Genomic DNA, 27,528 nt, shown 5'->3' on the forward strand with positions numbered 1-27,528 from the left:
CTGAATAACAATCCCATTTAAATTAATCTGACTGCTTGTTTCCTGAGATTTGCTAAAGGACATTTTTCTCACTGCTGAGAAACAAACAAAAAAACCAAACTCCTCAATAATCCAAAGCACCTCGGAGCAATAAACACATAGGCCAAATTCAACTCTAATTTATACTCCCTGCTGCCAATGTCAACATCTCTAAATACAGGAGACAATACAGGTAACGGAGTGAAATTCTATACCCTGTAATATACAGAAGATCAGACTAGGTGATGTAACAGTTCCATCCAGCCTTAAAAATCTATGAATCTAAAGTTAGTCCGTTAGTCTTTATCCCTGGTTCATCTCTCATGTTGACAGCTATAACCTCTTTTCTGTACTCCCCACTGTAGTCTATCCAAAACAGGATTGATACATTCTTCTTACTCTCCTGCCTTATCTCTTTGTAGCACTTATATGGCCCCTATCAGCATTGTATCTGTGAACCTACCCATTTTAAATATATTTACCTTCACAGTTCCCCAGTGAGGTGGGGAAGTGCTATTATCCAAATTCTACAGATGAGAAATTGAGCACAAAGAGACTAAATAGTCTCCTAAGGTCATAGGGGAAGTCTGTTAGCAGACTAGGAACTGAACTTGGGTCTTCCAGGTCCTAGGCTAGCAGTCTAACCACTGAACAGCCTTCCTGTTTGTGCTAGCTCATGTCACCAGCTTCCACATCAAATTCAAGCTCTTCATCATCATTTCCAGACTGAAAGTCCTCACATACCTACACATTTTTCCTCCTACACCCATACTTGCTACCTAGTCTAGAGCTTCTTTCTTTGGACCTCATCTAAGGTTCCTTGAACTCAAAGGAAATCTGTCAACTGACTGCAATGGGCTTGGGATCACGCTTTTTCTGTCCTGCAACCACACTTAGTATTATGTGTACTTCCAAACCACAAATTACAGTTACAGGAATTTCTGAAGTAAGGATCATCAGCCAACCCTCCTCTTTTTACTCCACATTTTCCTCCCACCCACCCACTCCATCACACAAGCTAAGTAAACAGTCACACCCCAGTCTTAATTTATATTATACAAAGCAATTCTTCAGTTCAGACACATTTGTTACATTTATCCTGTGTACAGCCCTATGTACATCCATGTGTGCTATATAAATACTACAATACATCAATAAGGGAGCCTCAGAAGCAGCAGCAGAAGCCAGTGTGGAATCAACAGCAACATTCTTCTACATCATCAGTCATTGGTGTTGGAGAGAAAATGGGCATAGATGTTACTGTGTTGTTGTCTTTAGTCCTTGGACTTATTATGTATTTTTTGTTTCAGTCAAGAAATCCAAATTCCCCACCTTGTATCAGCAGTTGGATCCCTTGGTTTGGAGCTGCATTTCAGTTTGGGAAAGCTCCTCTGAAGTTTTTAGAACAAGCCAGAATCAAGGTAATAAGCTTGTAGACATAACTGTATGAATAAGTAACGTATTATTGGAGAAATGGGATATTACCATGTAACTGAAGATTGTGTTTTAGTGCATAAGCACAAGAAACCAGACTTCAGATTGAATATTTAACCTTCATTTTTGCATTTCCTGACTTTTGACCATTTAAATGTATACACTTATATGAGCTTTTCTATACTAATTTCCCTAGTTTATTTTTAAGCCTATTGTTATTAAGATTGAGAAGAACATAAGACTCCCATTCCCACTGATCTTACAAACAATGCTTTGAAACAGTTTCCTTTTCCTGTAGAGCAGTGATTTTCAACCAGGGGTCATGGACCCCTGGGAGTCTGCAGACTATGTCTAAGGGGTTTGCAAAAGATTGCTGTTACCATAGAACAATGGTTTACAACATGTGGTCCATGGACCCCTGGGTTCCACAGATTATGTCTTAAGATTTCCAAAGGGGTCCACACCTCCATTCAAAGTTTTTTAGGAGTCAGCAAATGAAAAAAGGTTGAAAACCACTGCTGTAGAGCTTAGAAGCAGAGGTGGTTTAAAAATTTTCAGCTGAACAGTTTTTTATTGGAAAATAATGTTTTGTCAAAAATCAATTATTTTTGATTGAACATGTTAATTTTTATTGACACTTTGGACAGAAAACATTTGAAACCTTCAAAATCAGAATGCAGTATTTTATTTTGACTTTATTGTTTCATTTCATTTCAATGTTCTTGTTAAGTTTAGCTCTAACTCTTATTTTGTTTAGACTTTTAATTTAAAATTTTTAAAAAACTTTAATGTTACTATTATACTTATTATATATGCACATGTATTTTAAATATATTTAATATTTAATAGTATAATGTTTCAATGTTATCAAAATGAAAACTTTTGATAAGGTCATTGCAATGTTTCCAAATTGAAATAGTTTGAAATTTCCATTCCACAAAATATTTTGGAATTTCAACTGTTCATTCCAATTTGGGATAATTTTTTTCTCCTAACACATTGGAATTTCCCATTGGACAGAAATTCTGTTTTCTAATCAGCTTAGAAGCCATTTGGGCAGACTTTATAAAATCTTCTAATGCCATCACAGCCATGCATGTATTTAGAATTGCCTAACTAGAGATCAGGGGTATCATATCCTATGGGGAAGGGGGACAGTTGCCCCCCATCCAAACCTAGGTTTGCTTCTCCCAGACTTTTCTTATGTCTATATGCTCCACTTTTTGCTACCCCGCACATTGTCCCCGCCTCCCCCTGACTAAGCAGGATATAATATAGTTCTATATGCTGACACAACTCCTCCTCTCCCTTCCACTGATCTTTTTTGAAATAATGCCCTGCTAGAGATAGATATTTTTCTGAGGAGCTCAGGATCTCCACAGGAAAGACAGAGTTTCTGTCCATATCCTGCAGAGTTCCACAGGAGAGGGGATCTTCTCCTCCAGAGCTCTTAAACTCTGGACAAGAAGAGGACCTCAAATGCATGAAGATTTAATTGCACTGAAATCTCTGTTCTTACACTGAAATCTGTCTACAGAAGTTTCTATGAAGACATTAGAACCAATGTTAACTAGTTAAAATTCTACATAATGTTGTAGCTCCTGAAATTAGCATGAGTTACTATTCTATCTGCTTATTTGAAATGTAGTTTTAGATGCTTATAACTCAAAAAGGCCTTGTCTTCAGTGAGAAAGCACTATTCTAAAAATACAGGCTTTGTACAATAAAGCTGTCAACTCTGTTTTTACAGCACAATAAATAACTCTGCTGCATTAAAACTGCATCTAATGAAAGATCCATCTTTTGGACTCCTCCTTTCCTTATACTATTATGCAAGCATGACTATCTCTTTTAATCATGATTCACAGGAAATTGTTTGCACACAATTCTTCTTATAACAGCATGCAGCAAAAATAGAACACTTTATACTGTAGTCTTGATGGCTCAGAGGATTGATAATGGGCTCATGAGTCAAGTCAAATCCTGACCAGTTTTGCAGTGAATGAAAATTGTTACATTCAGCAGTTTATGTGAAAGGAGTTGGTGAATACAGTTGAGCTTATAGCTGATAAATATTTAAATCACAACTATTATCTTAATTGGCATCCTGGTTCAGAGTCTGCAAATCCAAGTACCAATTTTTGATCCCAGAGGCAGATCAAGTTTGTATTAGTTTGATTGGTATCATACATCATACTACGGTATACATTGATAGAATAAAAACATCTGATGTTGTTAAAACATCATGGGGACAGATTTTTAGAAGTCGGCTTTGCTTTTGCAATGTAGGTAATTTAGAGGCCTAAATACCAGACTGCATCACAAATAATTGTGAAAGCAAAATAGTGTCCGTAAAAACAGGCCTCGATAAGATCAGGCTGAAAATTTGTCCTAATAGTTGTGGCAGTACATAATTTGAGTTATTCTGGCTTTTTAAACTTTTTTTTTTTTAAGTTAGCCCTCAACCCAAGTCTCAAATTTTGTTGATCCAAAATTTTGAGTTCAATTAAATAGTTCTCACAATTGGATCCATTTAGATACACAATATCTGTTTTATGGATGCAGTCAGTTAAGTAGGCTTCTAAATGAGTACACCTACTGGTTCAGTTTAATTATGCCTATAACTTTGCACCTGCACTTAATTGCACGTTCATCATTGTGCCCACACTGTAGGAGGATATTTTGAAAACTGAGGTTTTTCTATATAACATATGACTTTATATATTATTCATAGAGAAGAAAATAACATGATAGTTCAGTAAGAGGATGTCTCCACTGAAAGTTCTCTATATAAATATGAGTAAATTCATATTGCTCAGTGCTGGAAATCAAAACACAACTGCATTGTGCTGGTACAGGAGACCAGATAGTGAAACTTACAAGACTTATTGCATTAGCCATTAAAATGTAGATGGTAAACCCCAAGCATTTTGGGCTGATTCAAAGACCTCTTATTAGTAATAACATAGGTAAGAACTAGTTTTAAGTATTCTCCATTCCAGTAAACCACTTTTATATTGGTGCAACTCCATTGAAAATGTTCACACACCACTGTTCCAGTCAATAGAGTTAACATTATCATGTTTTTGTGGACATTATTTTGCACTCACAATTATTTGTGGGTGCAGTCTGGTATTTAGGAATTTAAACGACTTAAATTACAAATAAAAGGCCAACTTCTAAAATATCTGGCCCTGTAATGTTTTAACACCATGCTATATTACGTAAAAAATTAATAACAGAGTACAGAATCAGGTTCATAATTTTCATTTTGACAGTGTCCATTTAAAGTGGGTTTTAACTCTTGATTAATTGGCAATTGTTGTGGAAATAATCTTGGTCTTCTGTAAAATACATTAATAATAGAGCAATATTTGTCAGGATTTTTTCTATTGTTTGTTCTAGTATGGACCAGTATTCACCGTGTATATTCTGGGAAATCGATTCACCTTTGTTGCTGAGACAGAGGACGTTCTTGAATTTCTGAAAACTAAAGAAGCAGATTTTGATGAGGCGGTGATGCAAGCCGTCCAGCGCACAGGTACAGAATATTCTCTTATGCAGACCTCAAATCTAGTCACATATCAAGGTTAAGAAGCTTATTTGGATCCAAGATCAGGTCACAAACACAAGGAAAAGAATCTAGTACATAGAAATATTGGCCTAGACCCTCGGATGGTATGAATCGGTATCTCTATTGGCTTCTGACCTATTATTCTGGTAGTATCCAAAATCTCAAACAAAGCCTCATGGGGTACATCTACACTGTGATAACAAACCTGCAGCACTGAGTCTCAAAGCCAGGTCAGCTGACTTGGGCTCACAGGACTTAGGCTGTGGGGCTCTAAAACCGCAGTGTGGACATTTGGGATTGGGATCTCAGTGCCCGGGCTCCAGCCTGAGTCCAAACATCTACATTGCAATTTTATAGCCTGCAAGCTCGAGTCAGATGACTTGTAGCCAGCTGCGGCCGTGCTGCAGGTCTTTTATTGCAGTGTAGAGATGACCTTGATGTTAGATGTTGAAAAACAGAAGATACCGTTTGCCGATGAGCCTTGTTCTGGTCTCTACACAGAGTGAATTTAACCTTTTGAGAACTCCTTATAGAAACATTGAAATGTAGGGGACCTCCAAAGTTAATTTAGTCCATCTTCCCATGCTGAGGCAGGACCAAGTATACTTAGACTATCCCGGACAGGTGTTTGGCTAAGCTGATCTTAAAATCCTTCAACGATGGGGACTCCACAATCTCTGATGACAACCTATTCCAGCACTTTACTATTCTTATAGCTAAAAAGATTTTCCTAACATCTAACCTAAATTTCCTTTGCTGTAGATTAAACCCATTACTTCTTGTCCTACCTTCAGTGGATATGGAGAACAATTGATACCCATCCTCTTTATAATGGCCCTTAACATATTTGAAGACTGTTATCGCATCCCCCTTCAGTCTTGTCTTCTGAGGACTGAACATGCTCAGTTATTTTTAACCTTTCCTTTTAGGTCAGGGTTTCTAGACTCTCTAATTTGTCCACATTTTTCTTCAAAAGTGGTGCCAAAACTAGACACAGTGCTGCAGCTAAGGCCTCATTACAGCTAAGTAGAGCAGGACAGTTACCTCCTGTGTCTTAATACACTGCAGAATAATATTAGCTTTTTTTGCAAATGCATCACATTGTTGGCTCATATTCAATCTGTGATCCACTATAATGCCCAGATCCTGCTGCATTACTGCATAGCCGGTTATTCCTCATTTTGTATCTGTGTATTTGATTTTTCCTTTCTACCGATGCAGCTGTGCCACTGTAAGATCTCTGATATAGTCACTCTATGCTGACTGGAGAGAGGTCTCCCACTGACATAATTAAACCACCCCCAACGAGTGGAGGTAGCTATGTTAGCGGGAAAAGCTCTCCTGCTGACATAGCGCTGTCCAAGTTAGTGCTTCTGTCAATGTAACTTATGTTGCTCGGAAGTGTGTTTTTTCACGCCCCTTAGCGACATAAGTTATATCAACAAAAGTGGTAATGTAGAGAGAGCCTAAGTGTAGTACTGTGCACTTTTCTTTATTGAATTTCATTTTGTTGATTTCAGAGCAATTCTCCAATTTGTCAGGGTCATTTTGAATTCTAATTTTGTCCTCCAAAGTGCTTGCAGCTTCTCTCAGTTCATGTCATCCACAAATTTTATAAGCATATCCTCCAGTCCATTATGCAAGTCATTCATGAAAATATTGAATAGTTCCAGACCCAAGACAAATCCCTGTGGGACTCCTCTAGATACATCCTCCCACTTTGACAGTAAATCATGGATAATTACTCTTTGAATATGATTTTTCAGCCAGTTGTGCACCGCCCTTAGAGCAAGTTTCTTCAGACCACATTTTCCTAGTTTACTTAAGAGAGATTTATGTGAGACTGTGTCAAAAGCCTTACTAAAATCAAGATATATCACATCTGCTTCCCCCCATCCAGTAACCCTGTGAAAGAAAGAAGTTAGGTTGATCTGTCCTGATTTGTTCTTGGCAATCCACGTTGACTATGACTTATCACCCTGTTGCCCTCTACGAATTGATTGGTTAATAATTTGTTTTAGTATCTTTCCAGGTATCAAAGTTAAGCTGACTGGTCTATAATAGCTGAGTTCCTTAAGATTTCCCCTCACCATCAATAAAATTCTGATTGGGTGGGTGGGTGGGCGGGGAATTAATTTGCTGGTTTACAAAAATGACGTATATTTTCTATTTAAGTTTCAATCTCCAAAGAAAGCTTTCACCAGAACCGTAGCAGACTTTTCAAATTGATAGTACAACAACTGAGTTCCTCTAATCTGCATCAGTTCTCTGGGACTCTGTGTAAAGAATTTCATGAGCATGTGGAGCATTTGGGTAAAGATGGGACTGAGGATCTCAATGAACTCGTAAGGTTTGTGGATTTACAATCCAGTTCTATTGTACAGATATCCAGTTTGTTTATTGAACACATTGTAAATATTTATTTATTGTGGATGAAATTCACACCTGTGATGAGGGACAGCACAAAAATTTATGTCTCACTGAAGTTGCATTTAAGATTGATTTTTTTGGGGGGAGGGGGGAGGTGATGTGATACAAGGGTCTTTGTGCTGCCCCTCTGGAGCCTTTTCACCCTGAATGATTTGTGAGCTGGAATGGAATCTAGTTCACTTTCCCATGGCAGTGTTGGTTTTTTGGAGGCTTACAAGAGTAAAAAATAGTTAATGTAGTTCAAATCAGCAGATCTGACTCTATTATAGTCAAACAACAGATCTGCTGAGTGAAAAGGTTCCATTTTAAGAACATAAGAATGGCCATACTGGGTCAGACCAATGATTCATCTAGACCAATATCCTGTCTTCCAACAGTGGCCAATGCCAGATGCTTTAGAGAGAATTTACAGAGCAGGTAATCATCAAGTGAACTATCCCATTGCCCATTCACAGCTTCTGGCAAACAGCAATACCTGCCCATTTGGCTAATAGCCATTGATTACATTACTTTATACTACATAGTCACTTTTCTCACCAGAGCCACTCTTAAATCCTCTTATACTGCTAACCACAGAGATTACATTCTTACCTTTAAAAAATGCTTGAATGAATGACTTTTAATCTTATATTTTTACAGGCATGTCATGTATCCAACAGTAATGAAAACCCTGTTTGGGAAATGCTTCTGTCCAACCAGCAAGAGCACAACTGAGGAGTTTGAAAAGCATTTTCAGAATTACGATGCAGGATTTGAATTTGGGTCCCAGATGCCTGAATTTTTTTTAAGGTGAATTTTATAATTTATAAATTGTTTCCTAAGGTGCATTTAAAATCTGTTTTTATTTATTATCATCTCCTCTCACAGGAACTGGTCTAAATCCAAAACTTGGTTACTTAAAGAATTTGAAAGGATTGTAACAGACATAAAGAAACACAAATCTTCAGAGAGTGACTCCAAGGTAAACCTACCAAATTACTTTTTTTTATAAAATGCCAGGTTAGCATCAGCATAGTTATGAGTCAAGTTATGGACATGAGCCAAGATTTTTAAAAGTGACTAGTGATTTTGGGTGACTCCATTTTAGGGTGCTTAAACACTTTTGTAGACACTTTTGTAAGACCCAGGGTTTAAGACTTAGAAGGATGGAATTCTCTGCTACCTCTATAGAAGAAAAGTCAGTTCTGGATAGCTTCATTTCCATGAATTTAATGTTGCTTGCCCGTAATTCCACCTACCAAGTTTTGTTGCTTTGGTTGGAATTTCTGTATGATTTGATTATTACTGTACTCATGAAAGGGAGTGAGTGGGTCTCTCTGACTAAATGAATAGCACCCTTTGGTGTAATAACAAAATTCAAGCCAAACAGGAGGGAGGAGGAAAGGACTCTGCACTAAGACCAGGGACTGTTAAGTAATGGACTTTTTTCTACAATAAACTGATGTGATGATCCTATAGGCAGAGTGCATTAGCAAGCCATTCCTTCAAACAAACTCTAATGTATATATTCATTCTTTTGTTTATGAGAGACACTAGTACAGCATATTCTGGACAATTTTCATGGAAATGGAGCTCCCAATTATTTGCTGCTTTTGTTCTGGGCTTCCCAAGTTAATGCTGTTTCGGTGAGTATACTGGCTGAGAAATGCTTTCTTGCATCTCTGATTTTTTGGGAAAAGACAGGAAAAATTAAGGATCAATGTCTGGCAGATTTATCAAGGGAGTAAAGAAGTTTGTAATGTGTTCTCTTGACAGAAAGATTGAGGGCTTGTTTACACTAAAAATGCTGCAGCAGCGCTGCTGCAACTGCACCGCTGTAGTGCTTCAGTGTGTAGACACTTCCTACACTGATGGGAGGGATTCTCCCGGCGGTGTAGGTACTCTACCTTCTTGAGAGGCATTAGCTAGGTCAACGGAATTGATACAAAGGAATTAAAATTCAGTATTGATAAAGAAAGGGAATCTTTTTTCCACAAATGTATTTCTTCCTGGCACCTTCCACATTCAACAGCCACTAACATGCACAAAGAAGCAAAGTCAGTTTGTGCCCACGAAACACTCAGGACTGCTTCAACTACCCCCGGTAGAAAAGGGTCTAACTGGCCCACAGGTATAGGAAAGTCTCCCAAGAGGTCCCACATCCCCAGCCAAACACAACTATAACAGAAAATCTATGTGCTGTGAAGGCGAGACCTGACTTTTTTCTACTGCCAAAAGACAGGCCAGTGCTCTTGGCACTTTCCCCCCAACACATCGCCTCCTCTATTTAAAAGCCCCGATGATGATGCTGGCAGTGCCAAAGAGCACTGCATAATGCATTGTTAGTACTGACACCAAGGGAGGGTGACACCAAGGAAGGGAGGATGCTGTTGGCATCTCAGAGCTTTTCCGCCAGGTCAGAGTTGGCTCCACAGGCCACAAACTTGAAAATCACGTTCTGCCTCTCGTGGAGTGTCTCAAACAGCAGAATAATGACTGGTATGAAAAAAATGTACGATTTGGCCCACTCACTGGGCTCAATAGGTGGTAGCAAGTGGAAGATGTTTCAGTGGGTGCTCACACTCTCTCACTATACATTGGTCTGTGTTGTAAAAGCTCACTGTAAATAGCAACTATTTTTCTGTCACCTTTTTGACCCGAGTGACTAGTCAAAGTTCTGAGCCCTGGAGATGTTCCAGTGGGGAGTAGAAATTGATGATGGAGACTGGTATTTTCTTGGATGCAATCTTGTTTATCTACAAGGAATGTACAAAGTCCTGCTTCTTCAAACTCAGAAGGAGCCAAAACCAGGGGATAGCTTTGCTTACAGCCTCAGGCCTCTTTAGCCAGCACCAGGCCCAAAATCTCTCTCTCTCTCTAGCTTCTCCCAGGGCCATGCCATGTGATTAACTTAGCCTTATAGTTATATTAATTGAAGGATGCATGTGATTAACTTAACCTTATAATCCCATGAAAGAAAGAATCCCATGCACAGCTATAGACTGGGGACCGACGAGCTGGGCAGCAGCTCTGCAGAAAAGGACCTGGGGGTAACAGTGGATAAAAAGCTGGATATGAGTCAGCAGTGTGCCCTGGTTGGCAAGAAGGCCAATGGCATATTGGGCTGCATTAGGAGGGGCATTGCTAGCAGGTCACGGGAAGTGATTATTCCCCTCTATTCGGCATTGGTGAGGCCGCATTTAGAATATTGTGTCCAGTTTTGGGCCCCCCAATACAAAAAGGATGTGGACAAGTTGGAGAGAGTCCAGCGGAGGGCAACAAAAATGATTAGGGGGCTGGAGCACAGGACTTATGAGGAGAGGCTGAGGGAACTGGGCTTGTTTAGTCTGCAAAAGAGAAGAGTGAGGGGGGATTTGATAGCGGCCTTTAACTACCTGAAAGGGGGTTCTAGGGAGGATGGGGCTAGGCTGTTCTCGGTGGTGGCAGATGACAGAACAAGGAGCAACGGTCTCAAGTTGCAGGGAGGGAGGTCTAGGTTGGACATTAGGAAAATGTTTTTTACTAGGAGGGTGGTGAAGCACTGGAATGGGTTACCTAGGGAGGTGGTGGAATCTCCATCCTTAGAGGTTTTTAAGCTGCGGCTTGACAAAGCCCTGGTTGGGATGATATAGCAGAGGTTAGTCCTGCTTTGAGCAGTGGGTTGGACTAGATGACCTCCTGAGGTCCCTTCCAACTCTAATATTCTATGATTCTATGATTCTATAAATATATTAATTGAAGGATGCATCCCATCCATCAATCTCAATGAGGTTTTAATTCAACCCCTAACAAGATTTCATCCAGCTCATAGCATTTCCTTCATCTTTGACTCATGTCCCTGTGGGTGCTGCACTTCAGGTGATTGTGCGCCTCTAGTCGGAGAATTTTGACAGCAGTACCCAGTTGGTCCGCACATGTATTCTTATCTCACGCCTGTAGCGGTGGTTAACTAGTGCTGTGTGGCCAACTCCGCCGCCTCCCCCTCCCCCCCATTTCTTTCTCAACCGCTCTTGGTCTGAGTTGGAGCTCCAGCAATGCCTCTACACGATTTACCTTACATTAGATTTAGGATTAGCTGTATATTGTAGTAGATAAAATGGTTAGTCAGAATTTGTTTTTCTATCCCTTTTCCTTTCTTTTTCTCCCTGTTTTTAAAAAAAAATTATTACTGTTAATTTTACTTTACATTTTTGTTCATCCCTCTTGGGGACAACCTCACTTAAGAATGCCCACATCTCCGGGCTTTAAACGTTGCCTCTCCTCCTGAGAGGCAATTCTAGTCTCGGATGGACATTCGTAGTGTGTCTGCTGCTTGGGGGGAGACATAGTACCTCCCCTTGCCACAACTTTAAGGCCCATGCCAGGAAAGTGAAAGACCTTAAACTTAAACTCATCCTGATAGAGAAATCTCTTTGCCCAGCCTCCGACCTGGGACTACAAATTCCTCACCATCACTGATCGCCTGCGTGTTCTCCCACTTCTTCCACATCTCTTGTCACAAAATGCAGGCCAGATCATGCATCCAAACCTGAAGATACTTCACCTGAGAGCATGGCTCCTCCATGGTTGCAAGACAAAGAGATGACCTGCTCAGAAGAGGTGAAGGATATCTTGCTAAACAGCAGATGACTGACTACACGTTTGACCTACCTTCACAAATGGAGGAGATTCCACACATGGTGCCAAAACAAACAAATCAGAGCCACCACCTCTCATCTATTAGTTATCCTGGACTATATACTTCAGCTAAAAAAATCAGGTCTTTCACTGAGCTTGAGCAGAGTACACCTTATAGCTATCACAACCTTCCGCCATAAAGTGGATGGGTTCTCAGTCTTTGCTCATCCAGTTACAAAGCTATTCCTACAAGGTGTCTAGAACTTCTATCCTGAACTCAGAGTCCCAATGCCTCCATGGGTTCTTAATTTAGTACTTTGTTCCCTTACCAGACCTCTGTTTGAAACTTTGGCTATATGTTCACTAGTATGCCTTTCAATTAAGTAGCCTTCCTTGTCTCCATCACTTCCACAAAACATGTAAGAGAACTTGGGGCCCTCCTGGCACACCCCCCATACACTATATTTTTCAAGAACAAGGTCACTCTAATACCACATCCTAAATTACCCTCTTCGTTCCACCTCAACCAACCCATCCATCTCCCCGCATTCTTTCCTAAACCCCATAAGAACAGGCAAGAAGTGGCACTCCATACTCTAGATGTCAGAAGGGCAATAGCTTTTTATCTCTAACGGACTAACCATTTGGGAGGGCACCAAAACTTTTTCTCTTGACTGCAGAGAAATCTAAAGGAGAAACTATATCTAAGTAAAGACTCTGACATGGATTTCAGAGTGCATTCATCTCTGCTACCCCCAACACGAACTGCAACTCCCAGCGGAGGTTAGAACACATTCTACCAGGTTGCTTTCCACATCGGTAGCCTTCCTTAATAATGTACCTATTACAGATATATGTAAAGCAGCCACTTGGGCATCAACCCAAACATTCATTCAGAACTACACAATCGAACAAAACTCGACATCCAATACTTTATTAGGACTCACGGTCCTATCATCAATCACGAATCTAACTTTGAAGCCCCTCCTTTCCACTAAGGGGCACTGCTCTACTGTCACCTGAAGTGGAGCACCCACAGGAACATCATCAAAGAAGAAGAGAAGGTTACTCACTTTTGGGCAGTAACTGAGGATTTTCAAGATGTGTGTCTCTGTGCGAGCTCCACTACCCACCCTCTTCCTCTCTACTTCAGAGTTATCACAAGGTCCTCTGTGGTAGAGAAGGAACTAAGGGGGGATTGACCACACAGCGCTATTTAACCGTCGCTACAGTTGTGAGATGGGGAGAGCGCATGTGCGACCTAACCAGGTACTCCTGTTGAAATTCTCCGACTAGAGGTGCAGAGACACACAATCACCTGAAATACAGAGACACCCATCTAAAAGAACCTCAGTTACTGCCCAAGGTGAGTAACCTCCTCATCCCTTGTCTCTTGGAGATTGGAGAATGGGTTAGGTGAGTACCTGTGGGTGAGGATTGAAACTTATTCTCTCTTTTTGGCATCACTGTCTATCTGTTTATCTAGCTGTTGATACTATTCTCATCTGGTTGCCAAATGTACACACCCCAGGAATTAAATAAATAAAATAAGGTGAAGCCATCTCCAAGATGAGCTGTAGTCATTAAATGCAGAACTGGACACATATTTCTAATAGCGCTACTTTCAGTTGTGTTTGGATCCTGGGTTTTGATTCAACCCCTTATAAAGATAGGAGCCTGTGGAAAATTCATACTTGAATTGGGATTTTGAACAGACCCAATGTCTGGAGGTGTACAGGCTGATTGGTTCAGGCCCATCAGTAGTTTTGGAGGGTACAAGTAATTTTTTCATTTGAAATATATGTATTGGAGTAGGTGACTTTCCTAATTGGATTCAGGGCCTATAAACCCCTCCCACTGAAGTTGGTGGTAGTAATGCTGTTGATTTCAATGGGAGCAGGAACGGGGCTTAGTTCTGCTATCCACAGATCTGTGCAAAACTTGGCAATTTCGTTTTGCAGGGTTGTAACAGGGTCAGCTGTCTCCTGAGCACCCGCCCATGGCCAGAGGTTGCTCTGCAGTTCCCTGCCTCAATTTCCCTTCTTGAACTCAAAACACTTCAGATCACAGTCCAAAGGTAATTTAAACACTCCTGACACACACTGGCTCCCCAGGCCACAACTCCAGTACAATGTCTTTCTCTCATCTTAAGCAGGGAATCCCCAGCCTTCCTTTACAGAGCTAGGTTACAGCTCCTTTAATCTCTGCAGGCCCTCAAATTCCCCTAGGGTCAGGGTCATCCCTATAGGAGCCTCTTTCACTCTCTGCAGCTTCCTGTAGCTCTTATAGGGGAATTACGCAGGCCTTTAGGTTTTAAAGGGCCAAGCCACCAAATTACAAGGGAACATTATAGGCCAGATTCACCAGTTCTCTGGCTGCTTTACACCACTCCAGTGATGCAAAGCCAGAAACCCTGCTAAGCCTGTCAGAGAAGCACTACCATGTAGTTGGAGCAAACTGGAGAATCTGGCCTTGTGTTTGGTTTTGATCCCTGTGCTTTTGCATTACTTGTTTTGTTTTGAGTTCCGAATTTGTGCAGCCCCCAAAGCTCAGAGCAGACGGCTGTGTTTCTGCTCATGTCAAATCGAAACCACGAGAAACTGTGAAATACTCACTCCATAAGCTAGTCCCCAGGTTCATTTGAAACCAGGCTCTGGTTCACTGTAATAGTTTATAATCTCAGCAAATCTTTGACGAAGCCAAGTAAGTGACATGGTGCTTCATTGTGAAAACAGTTTTAGCTGCCAGCTCCTCTTATTTTGCCCATTTGTGAACATATAATACCTGATTTTCAGAAGTGCTGGCTTCTCACATTTCCAGGTGAAGGAAGGTAAAAGGGGCTGCAGGTTCTCAACTCCTCTGAAAACCAGACCTGTAGTTTATACTGCTACATGTTATATTTAATTGCCTTACCAGCCCTGCCCACCTTACTCACATAGGTAGCTCTGTTAACTACATGGGGATTACTTATGTGAGTAAGGTAAGCAGGCTCTGACCCATTATACTGACCTAGTTTTAATTTACCAGAATTTAATATTGTTGAGGTAATTTTTGTCTCTCTTTAGAGTGCCTTTTGGACCCTGGCATTTATACTATCCCATCCTTCTATTTACAAGAACATCATGGAGGACATAGTTTCTGTTTATGACAAAGCAGGTAATAAACCAGAAATAAATGACTGCAGCAGTATGGAACAAAAAGTTAACATGCAACCAAAACACCAAAATCATCACTCAGTTTTTGCTTTGCTGTTACTCACCCTGATCCATTGAAGTCCATGGGTATTTTGCCATTGGCTTTGAGAGTGGTTTGTCTGAATAAGGTCTTGAGGCCCAGATCCTGAAAAGTCTTTAGGTGCCTCTCTCTCCTTGATTCCAGTGGAAGTGAGGTGCCTAAATACTTTTCAGGGTCTGGGCCTGAGTAAAATCAGAGTATTTCTGGATTTAGCCTCTAATGATTTGGTCTTTATATGTGTGTAAAATCTTGAATATCTTCAACTAAATGACATTTCTTTCATGTATGCTGTTCCATGACTTTTCTGTGGGCTTTCAGGGGTTTCTTTGAGCTTCAGCCTTATTGAAGTTAATAGGACCCTTGCAGTACTGAACTCAAACAAGTGAATGGGATACCCACAATGGGGCCTCACTACTAGTTTGTGCCAGCTACCCCAGTACAAAGTGATCTCAGCACAAAGGTGAAATACCCCTTCTCCCCCATGAGTACAAAGTGGGTTCAAATCAGTGCCATTCTGATTTGTAGTTTTCTAAACTGAAAGGGGGCTGACCTACAGCTATTGTCTATCTGTGTCGTGCCATCTTGTTTCAACAGGTGAAGCTAGGATAGAAATCTCTGAAGATGACCTTAAGAAGCTTCTATCAATTAAGCAATGTATTTTGGAAACTTTGCGGCTAGCATCCCCAGGTGTAATCATTAGGAAAGCGGTAAAGCCCATAAAAGTTCAGGTGTGTATCATTTTAAATTGACTTTGTATTTTCCTGTACATCTTCTGGAAATAGATGCCACCAGTTCATTCAGATTGTCAAGCCCGTTATTTAGAACTCTGCTGTAGTTTAAAAAAAAAAAAAAAAAAAGATCTGACAGTAAAAATGACCTGATGTAGAGAAGGGATTTAAACGCGAATCTCCCACCTCTCAGAAGGCTAGTCTAGCTACTAAGCTATGGAATCTTCTGGTGTAAGACTTTCTCAGTCTGTCCTTTTGAAGCTGTTCCGCTGTGTATAAATAAATAGTTAATGGCACAGAGACTTGAATCTCTCACATCTTAGGTGAGCGTCCTAACCACCGGGCTACAGAGTCAGTTTCTTAGGCTTTCCTGGCCCAATGAGCAGTCATTGTCATTCATAGCAGCAAATCATTGCCATTCATACCCAAAGTCAAAACAAAAATTTTTGAGTTAGGTCAAAATGTTTTATTTTGATCTGACTCGAAATTTGTTTCAAACTTTTCTATTTGCTGATCATAAGAACAGCCACACTGGCTCAGAGCAATGGTCCATCTAGCCCAGTATCATGTCTTACGACAGTGGCCTGTGCGAAATGCTTCAGAGAGAATTAACAAAATGGGGAAATAATGGAGTGATCCATCCCCTGTCATCCAGTCCCAGCATCTGGCATTCAGGAGCTTAGACACACCAAGAGCATGGGGTTGTGTCCCTGACCATCTTGGCTAATAGCCATTGATGGACCTATCCTTCATGAACTTATCTAATTCTTTTTTGAGTCCAGTTACACTTTTGGCCTTTATGACATCCCCTGGCAACAAATTCCACAGATTGACTATACGTTGTGTGAAGAAGTACTTCCTTTTGTTTGTTTTAAACCTGCTGCCTATTAATTTTGTGGTTGACCCTGGTTCTTGAGTTATGTGAACAGATAAATAACACTTCCTTATCCACTTTCTCCACACCATTCACAATTTTATAGACCCCTATCATATCCTTCCTTAGTCATCTCTTTTCCAAGCTAAACAGTCCCAGTCTTTTTAATTTCTCCTCACATGGAAATAGTTCGAGGCCCATAATCATTTTTGTTGCCCTTCTCTGTACCTTTTCCAATTCTAACATATCTTTTTTGAGACGGGGAAGCAGAATTACAGAAAGCATTCAAGATGTGAGTATACCATGAATTTATATAGTGGCATTATAATATTATCTGTCTTACTATCTATCCCTTTCCTAATGGCTCCTAACATTCTCTTAGCTTTTTTGACTGCTGCTGCACATTGAGCAGATCTATCCACAATGACCCCAAGATCTCTTTCTTGAGTGATAACAGTTAATTTAGAACCCATCATTTTGTATGTGTAGTTGGGATTATGTTTTCCAATGTGCATTACTTTGCATTTATCAATATTGAATTTCGTTTGCCATTTTGTTGCCCGGTTTTTCAAGTTTGAAAAAATTTTGTTTGTGGTTTTGGAATTACCAGCAAATAGAAAAATCCATGATTTGTTCAGCTCTAATTATTACTAGCATTACGGTAGCACCTACAAATGCCAATCAATGCCACCATTGTGTGAAGTGCGGTCACTTGACAAGTGCAAACAAGACTGCCCCAGGATGCAGACATTCTATATTTTTCATATCCGTTATATCCCCAGACCTAGTCTATGCATCCTACCCAGCATCAGCTTCATTTTTAAGGTGAATCAGCCATGCAAAAGGAGAGCACATTGATGGTACTATTATTTATATAGCACTCTAGGTGCCTGAGATTCTGTAAAGTGGAAAAGTGCCTAGAAGAGTTTACAGTCTACAGGTAAAAGTATACAAAAGAGTGAATATATATTGCCTGTTCCTGATGAAAATACTGAAAACGCTTCAAAAGACACAGGAGGAGAATGCATGTCTTATTTGTCCATTTTATCCTTAGTCAAGGAGATTGTAGGAAGGCGCTGTAGCCTCCCCCGGAGTCTGGACCCGAGGAAGGGCCATCACGATCCGGCTGGACCAAAACAGACCCAGCAGGCAAGTCCGCCCAGCAACAGAAGGGCCGGGCTGTGATAGGGCCGGCAGGCCAGTCTGCCCATCAACCGAAAGGCCAGGCAGTGATAAGACCGCCCGGCCAGCCCAATCAGCAAAAGCAGGGTGGAATCTCTATAGGAAGAGGCAGTATAAAAGACAGGCCCTGGAGCTCAGTAGAGAGGAGACTGCCGTTGAAGGCAGACGTGCTGCCCTGCCGGCTGAAGCCTAGGCAAGATTGGAGCCGAGCCGATGCCAGGCACGCTTGCCTCCCAGAGCAGAGACCCCAACCGTTCCCTGATCCTGCTTCAGGGCCCAGAGACTGGGTAGGGCCTCCGGGCTCCAGTGGCTGGACCAGGCTACCCAACCCCAGTGACTGGGCTGGGCCCCCAGATCCCAGTGACTGGACTGAGCCCCCCAAACAACCCGGATGGGAGATACTCCCTGAGGCCGGACGGGACCTGGAGGAGCTGCCTCATGCCGAAGCACCCCAGAAGTCCTGTGACCTAGAGGAGCTGCCCCCCCGCCGAGGAGCTCCCCACTTTGCCGCCTGTGTATGAGGAGGGCCTGCCGTGGGCTGAGGACCCCTGCGACCCCGAGGACTCGGAGGTTACAAGTACCTGGGGATACGGGAAGGAAGTGACCCAGGAAAAGTCAGAGTCAGTGGCCAGACCCTGTCAGCGTGTTGCGGCAGGAGCCCCGCCGACTCAGTGGCAATGCCTTTGCCACTGCCAGGGCCTTGGCCTGCATCCCTCTTCCCTAGCCACCCCAGGAGAGCGTACGCTTCCCAGCCACTACCGATAGCGAATCCACTGCCGGCGTCGCCCTGCCTGAGGGCCGGGGCCACAGACTACTTGTTTGCCCGCCCTGCCAAGAGGTCGATGATCCCAAAGTGTCACCCATTGGGTAGGGTCCGGCGATGGAAGCGAAAAAGCTGATCAAGTGGTGGGCGGAAACCCTGAAGCAGCAGCAGCAACTTTTGCAGATTTTGGGCACCCAGCAGCAGCAGGAGCCCTGGGGGCCCAGCAGCAGGAGCTAGAGTGGCAATTTGTGCAACAGCTGGGTAGCCGCATGGGGTCAGTAAACCCGGGCCCCAAGGAAGCCTTGGGCTGGGCCCAGCCTTCTGAAACTGGGGCCCGTCGATGATCCTGAAGTATTCCTCGTGACCTTCAAACGAGTTGCAACCGCCACCGGGTGGGACCCTATCCAATGGGTGACACTTCTAGCCCCGTACTAGATGGGGGGGGGCCCCAGGCGGCCTATCTGGCCTTGGGTGACGACGAGGCCCGGGACTACCCGACGGTCAAGGCCGCAATCATGGACGCCCTCGACATCAGCCCCGAGACGTTCTGCCGGCGATTCCGGGAGAAAACCTACCCCTCCTCCCCGCCCCCCGGGGCCCATCCCCGGGCCGTGGCCCAGGAGCTCCAGGACACCGGCTGGCGCTGGCTTCAGCCCGAACAACGTACCGCAGCGGCGGTAGCACAGCAGGTGGTCCTCGAGCAGTTCCTCCAGATCCTGCCGGCTCAAGGGAGGACCTGGGTGCTACAACACCACCCCACTACCTTGGCAGGGGCGGTCCGCTTCATGGAAGACTTTCTAGCCTCAGAGAGACCCATCGGGCCCAGGTACCCCACTGCTGGATGAACCAGGCCGGTGGGACTCACACCGTGACCTCCAGGACCCAGGACCCGAACCCACTGGAGCCCTGAGATTAGTCCTAGTTGGGCCCCAAGGAGAGCGACCCATGGGCCCACCAGTGACACGTGGACCCGAAATACCGCCAGGCGGGGCGGACCCCGCGAAGGACCCCGCGAAGGATCTGGGAGCCCGGGCCCATATTTCACCTGTGGCCAGCAGGGCCACCTATGACGTCAGTGCCCAACCTTGTCGTGCACCTATGGCACAGTATACGCCAGCGAGGGGTGGGCCCAGAGCCAGTCCGGCCCCACGATGGCGGTCACGGTTGGCCTAGCCAGGTGGCAGCTCAAGGCCTTAGTGGACTCCGGGTGTGGGCAGACTCTTATCCTGCAGGGCCTAGTCCCTGAGAACGGGAGGCCCCTAGGCCAGGTCCTCGGTCTACCACCCACAGATCGATGGTCTCGTGGAACGCTTTAATCGTACCATCAAGCACATGCTGTGGAAATTCCCCCCCGAGGACCTGCGGCAGTGGGACCAGCTGATCCCACCTTTGCTCCTGGCCATCCGGGAAGTCCCCCAAGCCTCCACGCAATTCTCCCCTTTTGAATTGCTGTACGGCCGGCAACCCCGAGGGATCCTGGACTCAATGAAGGAGCAATGGGTGCAGACCACATCCCCAGCCAAGGGATTGCCCACCCTGCCTGAGGGTCAGGGCTAAGACCCGCGCACAAGAGCTAATTGTTCCCCATTTAGGAAGGCGCTGTGGCCTCCCCCTGAGTCTGGACCCGAGGAAGGGCCGCAGCGCCCCGGCCGGATAAGACGGCTGTACCACAGAGTTCTTTAAAAAATTCCTCTTGTTTTCTAGTACAGTTTTGTTTGACTTTTAATTAATCACTTAAGACAAAGGTTTCTCCTTAAGGCAATGCTTCAGTCCTAAAAAAAGAAGTGCCAGAACATACGTCCATCCAAAAAACGAAGTGTCAGAACGCTCTCCTGGTACTTCCAGTAAGTGAGAGTACTGGAGCACTATTACAACTCCTGAACAAAGTGCCAGAATGGCATTCTGGAGTGTTCCAGCAGGGCTCGAGCCCTGTCTGTAGGTTGTCTTTAATCCACGTCACTATAGTAACAGTAACAAAAACATGTATGGTTGATCCTGCTGCCACTTAAGTCTATGGAAGTTTTGCCATTGGCTTCAATGGGAGCAAGATGAGAAATTCTGCACATCTTCCCAGGATTTCCCTCCCTCCTCCAATTTTTATTAGACAAGATGTTCTGATAGCCAATTGGGCTTGTGGTTACGTATTTCTTTGCTGAAGATTTTTGTTTCTCATTTAGAATTTCGTCATTCCACCTGGTGACTTGCTGATGGCATCGCCATATTGGTTGCATAGGAACCCAAAATATTTCCCTGAGCCTGAACTATTTAAGCCTGTAAGTTTTTTCTTTTGCTACATGTTTTTTGCTCTGTTTTGCCCTGGGCTGGAAAGATGGAGCCATGTGAATGCCTGAAAAGGACAGCAAACGCAGTGGTAAAGTGTGCAAATGGCCTGGGAGAACTTACAGTTTATAAGTGTATAAAACTGAATGTATATTGCCTGTTCATGATGAAAATACTGCAATACCCCCATAACTCATTGGTCACACTTTGCTAACACCCCTCCCTCTCCTTTGTGACGGCAGGAAAAATGGCGTTTTATATAACATCAGGCTTTCATTTTCTCTGGCTGCTTTGCCAATCACTAGTTAATTTAAAACAGACCAGTGGACTCTAAACATGTGTAAAACTCATAGTGGCTCTGTGCCAGAGGGCTAGCTGTAGCCCCTGCTCACTGAGAATGCCACAGCACAGAGAAGGCTGCAGGCTTAATTTGAAGCAATTAACCAGTTTCTGTTGGGGAAATTACACCTGGGCTAATGAGATAATTGGCTCTGTAAGTGGGAGGATATATAATTGGAACAGACAAGGGTTAGGGGAGTTTGGAGGGTAGGGTGGGAAGGTTGTGTTGTGTTGTGTTGTGTTGTGTTGTGTTGTGTTGTGTTGTGTTGTGTTGTGTTGTGTTGTGTTGTGTTGTGTTGTGTTGTGTTGTGTTGTGTTGTGTTGTGTTGTGTTGTGTTGTGTTGTGCTTGGGGATTGAAGAATAAATGTATATGGGGTGAAAAGGAAATAGCCTGAGTGTGTTTGTATCTGAGACCATAAAAACAGAGTAGGCAATGTCACTCACCGAGTATCTGAAGAAGCACTCTGTGAAGCCCTCGTGCCATGGCAGTTTTAACCTAATCATTCTGGGTACATTATAGCACTAAGCCTCCCAGCTCTACAAACTCCAGCTCACCTACCATGCTAAAAATAGCTTTGCAGCTCAGGCTGAAACTCTGAAGCCTAGGGATGGGGGCTGAGTTCCAGCCCAAACTGCAGCTTCATAAACGTTGTCCACTCAGCTATTTTTACAGTGCTAGAGTGAGCCCCACAAGCCTGAGTCTGCAGGCCTGGGCTGGAAGGTTTGGTGCCGCAGCCTGTGTAGACCTACCCTCTGGGTTAGGTACCACTGGTGTAAGGCTACTGCAGTGTGCCACCATGCAGGGAATAAATGCGTTAAATTTACATTTAATTCTCATCTCCCAAAGTAGCAGCCTGAGAAGATGCAAGCAGTTTGCTCCTCTGTTTTAAGAGGCTTCTGCTCTCCTCTGGCAGGACTGTCACAAGTTTAGGTCTTTGATGGGATCTTTAGTGTTACATAATCACAGCCTGGAAAAAACCCTGCTCCTCTGCAAGTCACTAACATTGCAGGCAATCTTTGGAGGTTGTAATGATTCAGTGAAATGAACAGCAGCCTTCCACGTGCCCATGTTCTTCTAACACGAGATGAGTTTCTCACCTGTGGCAAGTGTTAGAATGGCACTTGGCCTATGAGTTTAATTACATTATAGTTCATGCTGTGAGGAGACAGAGGCCAGGTCTACACTACAGTTAGGTTGTCGTAAAGCAGCTTATGTCAGCTTAACTCTATAAGTGTCTACACTACAACTTTGCTCCCACTGATGCAAGTCACCCACTACACCGACCTAATAACTCCACCTCTACGGGACACGTAGCACTTAGGTCCATGCAGTGTTAGGGTAGATGCTGCATTGACTGTTCCGGCTGCCAGCTCCAGGGCTCACAGCTGCCAGTTAAATTGGTGGAAGTGCTGCTGGGGAAGATGTGCACTGCCAACAAAAGGAACTTAGCATGCACATGAAAAACAGCAGTGATTACAGCAATGGCTGTATGTCGACCTCACTTAGGTCGACTTAATTTTGTACCATAGACCTGGCTTTACGAATTAAACTGATGCAGACCAAAACCATGAAATAAGGCCTGGTTTTATACTAGGGAAGACAGGCAAATCAATGTGTGACTGAAACTTGTGCCTAGCATTGGCCTCACTGTCACTCTGGTCAGGGTTGGTGTAAGAGCCTTTGCCTGTGTGGCTTTTGTCATCTGGAATAGTCTTCCTAGCTCTTTCCTCCACCGTGGCTCTCTGGAATTGGTTCAGCTATGGGTTATGCCAGCTTCTTGGAAAACAGTCCTTGACGCGGAGGGCAAGGGAGTTACATCGGGCAGCATCAGGTTACTCTGCCAGGGAGCTTTGAATCAGCCAGTGCAGCCCCCAAAGTGGGTGATGCTGGCTAAAGAGAGCGTTTAGTCAAGACACCTACAATCCTTAAGCAGCCATTGCTTGTGCTACTTACAGTTGTCCTCCCCTGGCAGCAGTGCAAATATCACCTCTCTCCAGGAGGCCAGCTCCCCAGGGGGATTGATGAACTCTTCCATCACTACAGATCTCACCTCTTTTCTCCCTTGCTTATACCTCTTAATTCCTTTCTCCCTTTTTGCCATTAGCTCTGTCTCTCAGGAGGTGTGTTATTACCCAGTTACAGAATTTAGGATACAGTCTGTGAAAACTGACAGGCTATAAAAGTTAAAGTTGTATTGTATGCTGACGTACTGTTTCCCTTCACACGTTATGCAATTTCGGGGGATAACACGATGTATACAGATGATGCCTAAGCCCTCACTGTGAACAGTATTGTTTTATGGGGATAATTTTCCAGGTGCTCAAATACCACAGTGATGGGTGCAGCATCAGAACCTGAATAGAACAGAATTTTTGTGCTTGTGTTATGTACTCATGAGCTTACTAAATTCTTCTGTTTTTTAAAAAAATAAGGAATTATTTACAAATCCACATTCTAGGATCATAGTGGCAACTGGAGTTAATAACAGGTTGAAAATAAACCCCAGCCACGGTCCAACTTCGTATGCAAGGATTAGCTGTCCAAGGTCATTTTTAGCCTGGAGAAATAAAGTTAAGCCTATTTATACAAGGCTGATAGTGAAAAAATGTTTTCTTCCCACAGGATCGTTGGGAAGAGGCAAATTTAGAGAAGAATGCTTTCTTGGACGGCTACTTGGCATTTGGAGGAGGGAAGAACCGGTGTCCTGGAAGGTCAGGGAAGCAGCTGGGGTTTATTTATTCATAAATTCTGTGGAAAACAACTCCAGTGTAGGAAACTTCTTATTTATCTCCAAATATATGTTAATACATTTTCTTTTTGCACCAGTGATCAGTAGTATGCCACTTCTGGGGGTCTGTCCAAGGTCAGTTTATTAAAAGACTGCACAAAAAGGAAGGAAGATTAGTCTTTCAATTCGATGGCTGGAAAAGCAATGTAGAAGATTGGGAGGTTGGGGTTCTGCAGAAGAGGAGTGAGAAATCATCTCTGCTGTTCTCCCAGCATCTTTTTGTCAATGGAAGGTTATTTCAAATACAGGATGTACCGGTTTGAGCTCATGGCATTGGAGTGGCCATAAAACATTCTCTGCCCTTGAACTAAGGATAATGCACTAACCTAAGGGCTTTTGTCTGTGGGCAAGTTTTACAGCTCTAGTTATACCAGTATAACCTCCACTGTCAGTCTGGTATAGGGCTGGCTTTTTTCAGTTTTGTTTAAACCCTTCCCAAGCGACATAAGCTAAACCAAAAATAATCCTGTAATACTGCAGTAAGAGTCCACTGCGGAGGTTATACCTATATCATTTTAAATGAACACTGGTCTACACTGAAAAAACTCTTCTGTGTAGACTTTTAACTTTTACCCTTTCTGCCCTTTGTGCAGAAAAGGAAGTAGGAATTAAGTGGGTAAAAGATATCAGGAGATAAACATACAATAGAATATGATATTTGTACAGAAAACTGTTAGGGTCATGCTGGTCAAGCTTTTTTTCTCTTTTTCTTTCAGGTGGTTTGCTCTAATGGAGACTCACATGTTAGTTGTTATACTCCTTTATAAATATCAGTTTACTCTTTTGGACCCAATACCAAACCAGGTAACATCTAACTGCATATAACAATATCAGTATCTGGATCCATTTTCTTTAAACTCTTAAATCTTTTACCCTCAGAGCTTAGCCATATGCAAAAGTTGTACCAATATAGTTAAAGCAGTACAACCACCCCATAGCATAGATACAGTTATACCAATTTAGCTTATTCCATACAGGGAGGGGCATAAACTATACTGGTTTTGGGCAAACTGACAAACTGGCATCTGACGAAGTGGGTTGCAGCCCATGAAAGCTTATGCCTACAGAAATTTAATTTGTTAGTCTTTAAAGTGCTACAAAACTCTCATTGTTTTTGCTGTATACAGACTAACACGGCTGCCCCTCTGGAACTTTTCAGAATGTAAATTACTATATCTTCAGATTGTGGTAGAAGAATAAAGGGCCCTGATCTCATGCTAGTTTTACAACAGTGTCCTCAATGAATTTACTCCTGACAACATAACTGGAAGCAAAATCCTTCCCAAGGGGGTGAGAGTTGCACAGTGTAGCTAGATGGTATTATTAATTACGTTAAGGCATCTTTACACCACTCCATAAAGTACTGTCAAATGTAATTTACTCTCACTTCAAGGCTCCTTTACTCTGCTGTAACCTTAGTGTGAGAATCTGGCCCAATGTGTGTAAATTTAACCTGTATGTATATTTACATGTTCCTATTACTTTTGTATTTTTTACAGAGTCTTCTCCAATTAGCAAGGGTGAGTCACCCCGACAGACCATGCAGAGTGCATTATAAACTCAGAGAATGAAAGTTGATTTTATTAACTCAGTTTCCTATACCAGCCACCTCCAGAGTGATGGACCATTTAGCTTCTCTGATTTGGCATTTCCTTTGTTCCTTAATGAATTCACAGTATTAAAATTATTAATAGGAAAAGATTCATACACTGAGACTGCTCAGAGCCATATCTTCAGTTGGTGTAAATCTACGTATCTCCATTGACTTCAGTTGCCTTCAGTGAAGCTATGTCAGTTTACACCAACTGAGGATATGGTCCTCAGGATCTAACGTAAGAGCAAATGATTGTGAATGGAATGTTTTTGTGAACAGATTATTAGATTCCAAGGCCAGAAGGAACTACTGTGATCATCTAGTCTGACTTTTTGCATAACATGTCATAGAATTTCCCTGAAATAATTCCTGTTTGAACTACAGCATATCTTTTAGAAAAACATCCCATCTTGATTTAAAAATTTTCAGTGAGGAAGACTCCACCATGACTCTTGGTAAACTGTTCCAGTGGTTAATTACCTTCATTGTTAAAAATATGCTCCTGATTTCCAATCTGAATTGGCCTAACTTCAACTTCCAGCCATTAGATCTTGTTATACCTTTGTCTGATAGATTGAAGAGCCCATTTTCAAATGTCTGTTTCCTATATAGATACTTATAAACTGTGGTTGTCACCCCTTAACTTTCTCTTTGCTAACCTAAATAAATTGAACTCCTGGAGTCTATCACTATAAGGCATGTTTTCCAACCCTTTAATCATCCTCATGGCTCTTGTCTGAACCCTCTTCATTTTATCAACATTCTTGAATTGTGGACACCACAAATGAACACAGCATCCCAGCAGCGGTCACACCAGTGCCAGATACAGAGGTACAATAACATCTCTACTATTCGATTCCCCTGTTTATGCATCCAAGGATCACATTTGCTCTTCTGACCACAGTTTCACACTGGGAGCTCATGTGCAGGTGATTATCCACTAAGACCCCTAATCTTTTTCAGAGTCAGTTTTCCAGAATAGAGTCCCCCATCTTGTAAGTATGGCCTGCATTCTTTGTTCCTAGATGTGTATGTGTCGAATGTGGGAATTTTCTGTAATATTTTTATGAACATCTTTATGACTCTGCACCAATCACTTTGGCCTTGCTACTCATTTCCTCCCTGTGACATATTTGAGATATACAGCCATTAGGACTGTCTGGGTTGAAATCAACACATTTGAATGGACAACACTACAGAGACGAGGAAATCCCTTTCCAATGACAGAAGATTGGCAGCTGAACAAGTGAACTCGACATGGCTGTGTCCAGAGAACAAACGCAAAGGGTGTCAGATGTCTGTGTTAAGAAAAGCCGGGTACATACACACAGGGCCTTCCTGAACTGGGAGGCAAAGGAGACAGTGGGTGAGGATGGCTCAGGGTGCGGAGCATGGTGGCTCCCTGACTTCCACCAACAGGAACCATATCCTAAGCTTGCCTCTCATGCTAACCTAAAGGACTTCCAGATTCTGTATGCCTAATAAATATCTAATAAATTAACAACTTATTTTGAGAAGGCTGCTTGCTGTTGCTGCCCCTACTACTCAGATGTTGCACCCTGCAAGGACAGAAAAAGTCTGCAGCGAGATTGGGGTTGCTGGTGCCCAAAGATCCAGTTTCAGACTCACTATTGCTTCACTATTCTTAAGCATAGCTTGAGAAAAGCACATACTGTAACTTATGAGTGCTTA

General features: G+C 42.8%; 2 protein-coding genes across 3 annotated transcripts in view; one reads left to right on the forward strand and one right to left on the reverse strand.

The window, feature by feature from the left end:
- The window catches only part of SLC25A27 (solute carrier family 25 member 27), a 70,011-nt gene that overhangs the window by 28,238 nt on the left and 14,245 nt on the right, over positions 1-27,528 (reverse strand). The gene's annotated exons all lie outside the window — the stretch shown is intronic.
- On the forward strand, positions 1,263-27,253 carry LOC137150903 (24-hydroxycholesterol 7-alpha-hydroxylase-like). Its single transcript, XM_067544959.1, has 12 exons — positions 1,263-1,439; positions 4,858-4,993; positions 7,202-7,376; positions 8,096-8,245; positions 8,324-8,417; positions 8,986-9,081; positions 15,118-15,208; positions 15,881-16,014; positions 21,011-21,106; positions 24,077-24,165; positions 24,959-25,046; positions 25,742-27,253. The coding sequence occupies exons 1-12, from the start codon at positions 1,263-1,265 to the stop codon at positions 25,811-25,813; spliced, it is 1,398 nt and encodes a 465-aa protein (XP_067401060.1). The 3' UTR covers positions 25,814-27,253.

This window comes from Emydura macquarii, unplaced genomic scaffold (assembly GCF_026122565.2).
Source record: "Emydura macquarii macquarii isolate MOO-44397 ecotype Brisbane River unplaced genomic scaffold, CSIRO-AGI_Emac_v2 contig_1039, whole genome shotgun sequence".
Classification (NCBI taxonomy): Eukaryota; Metazoa; Chordata; order Testudines; family Chelidae; genus Emydura; species Emydura macquarii.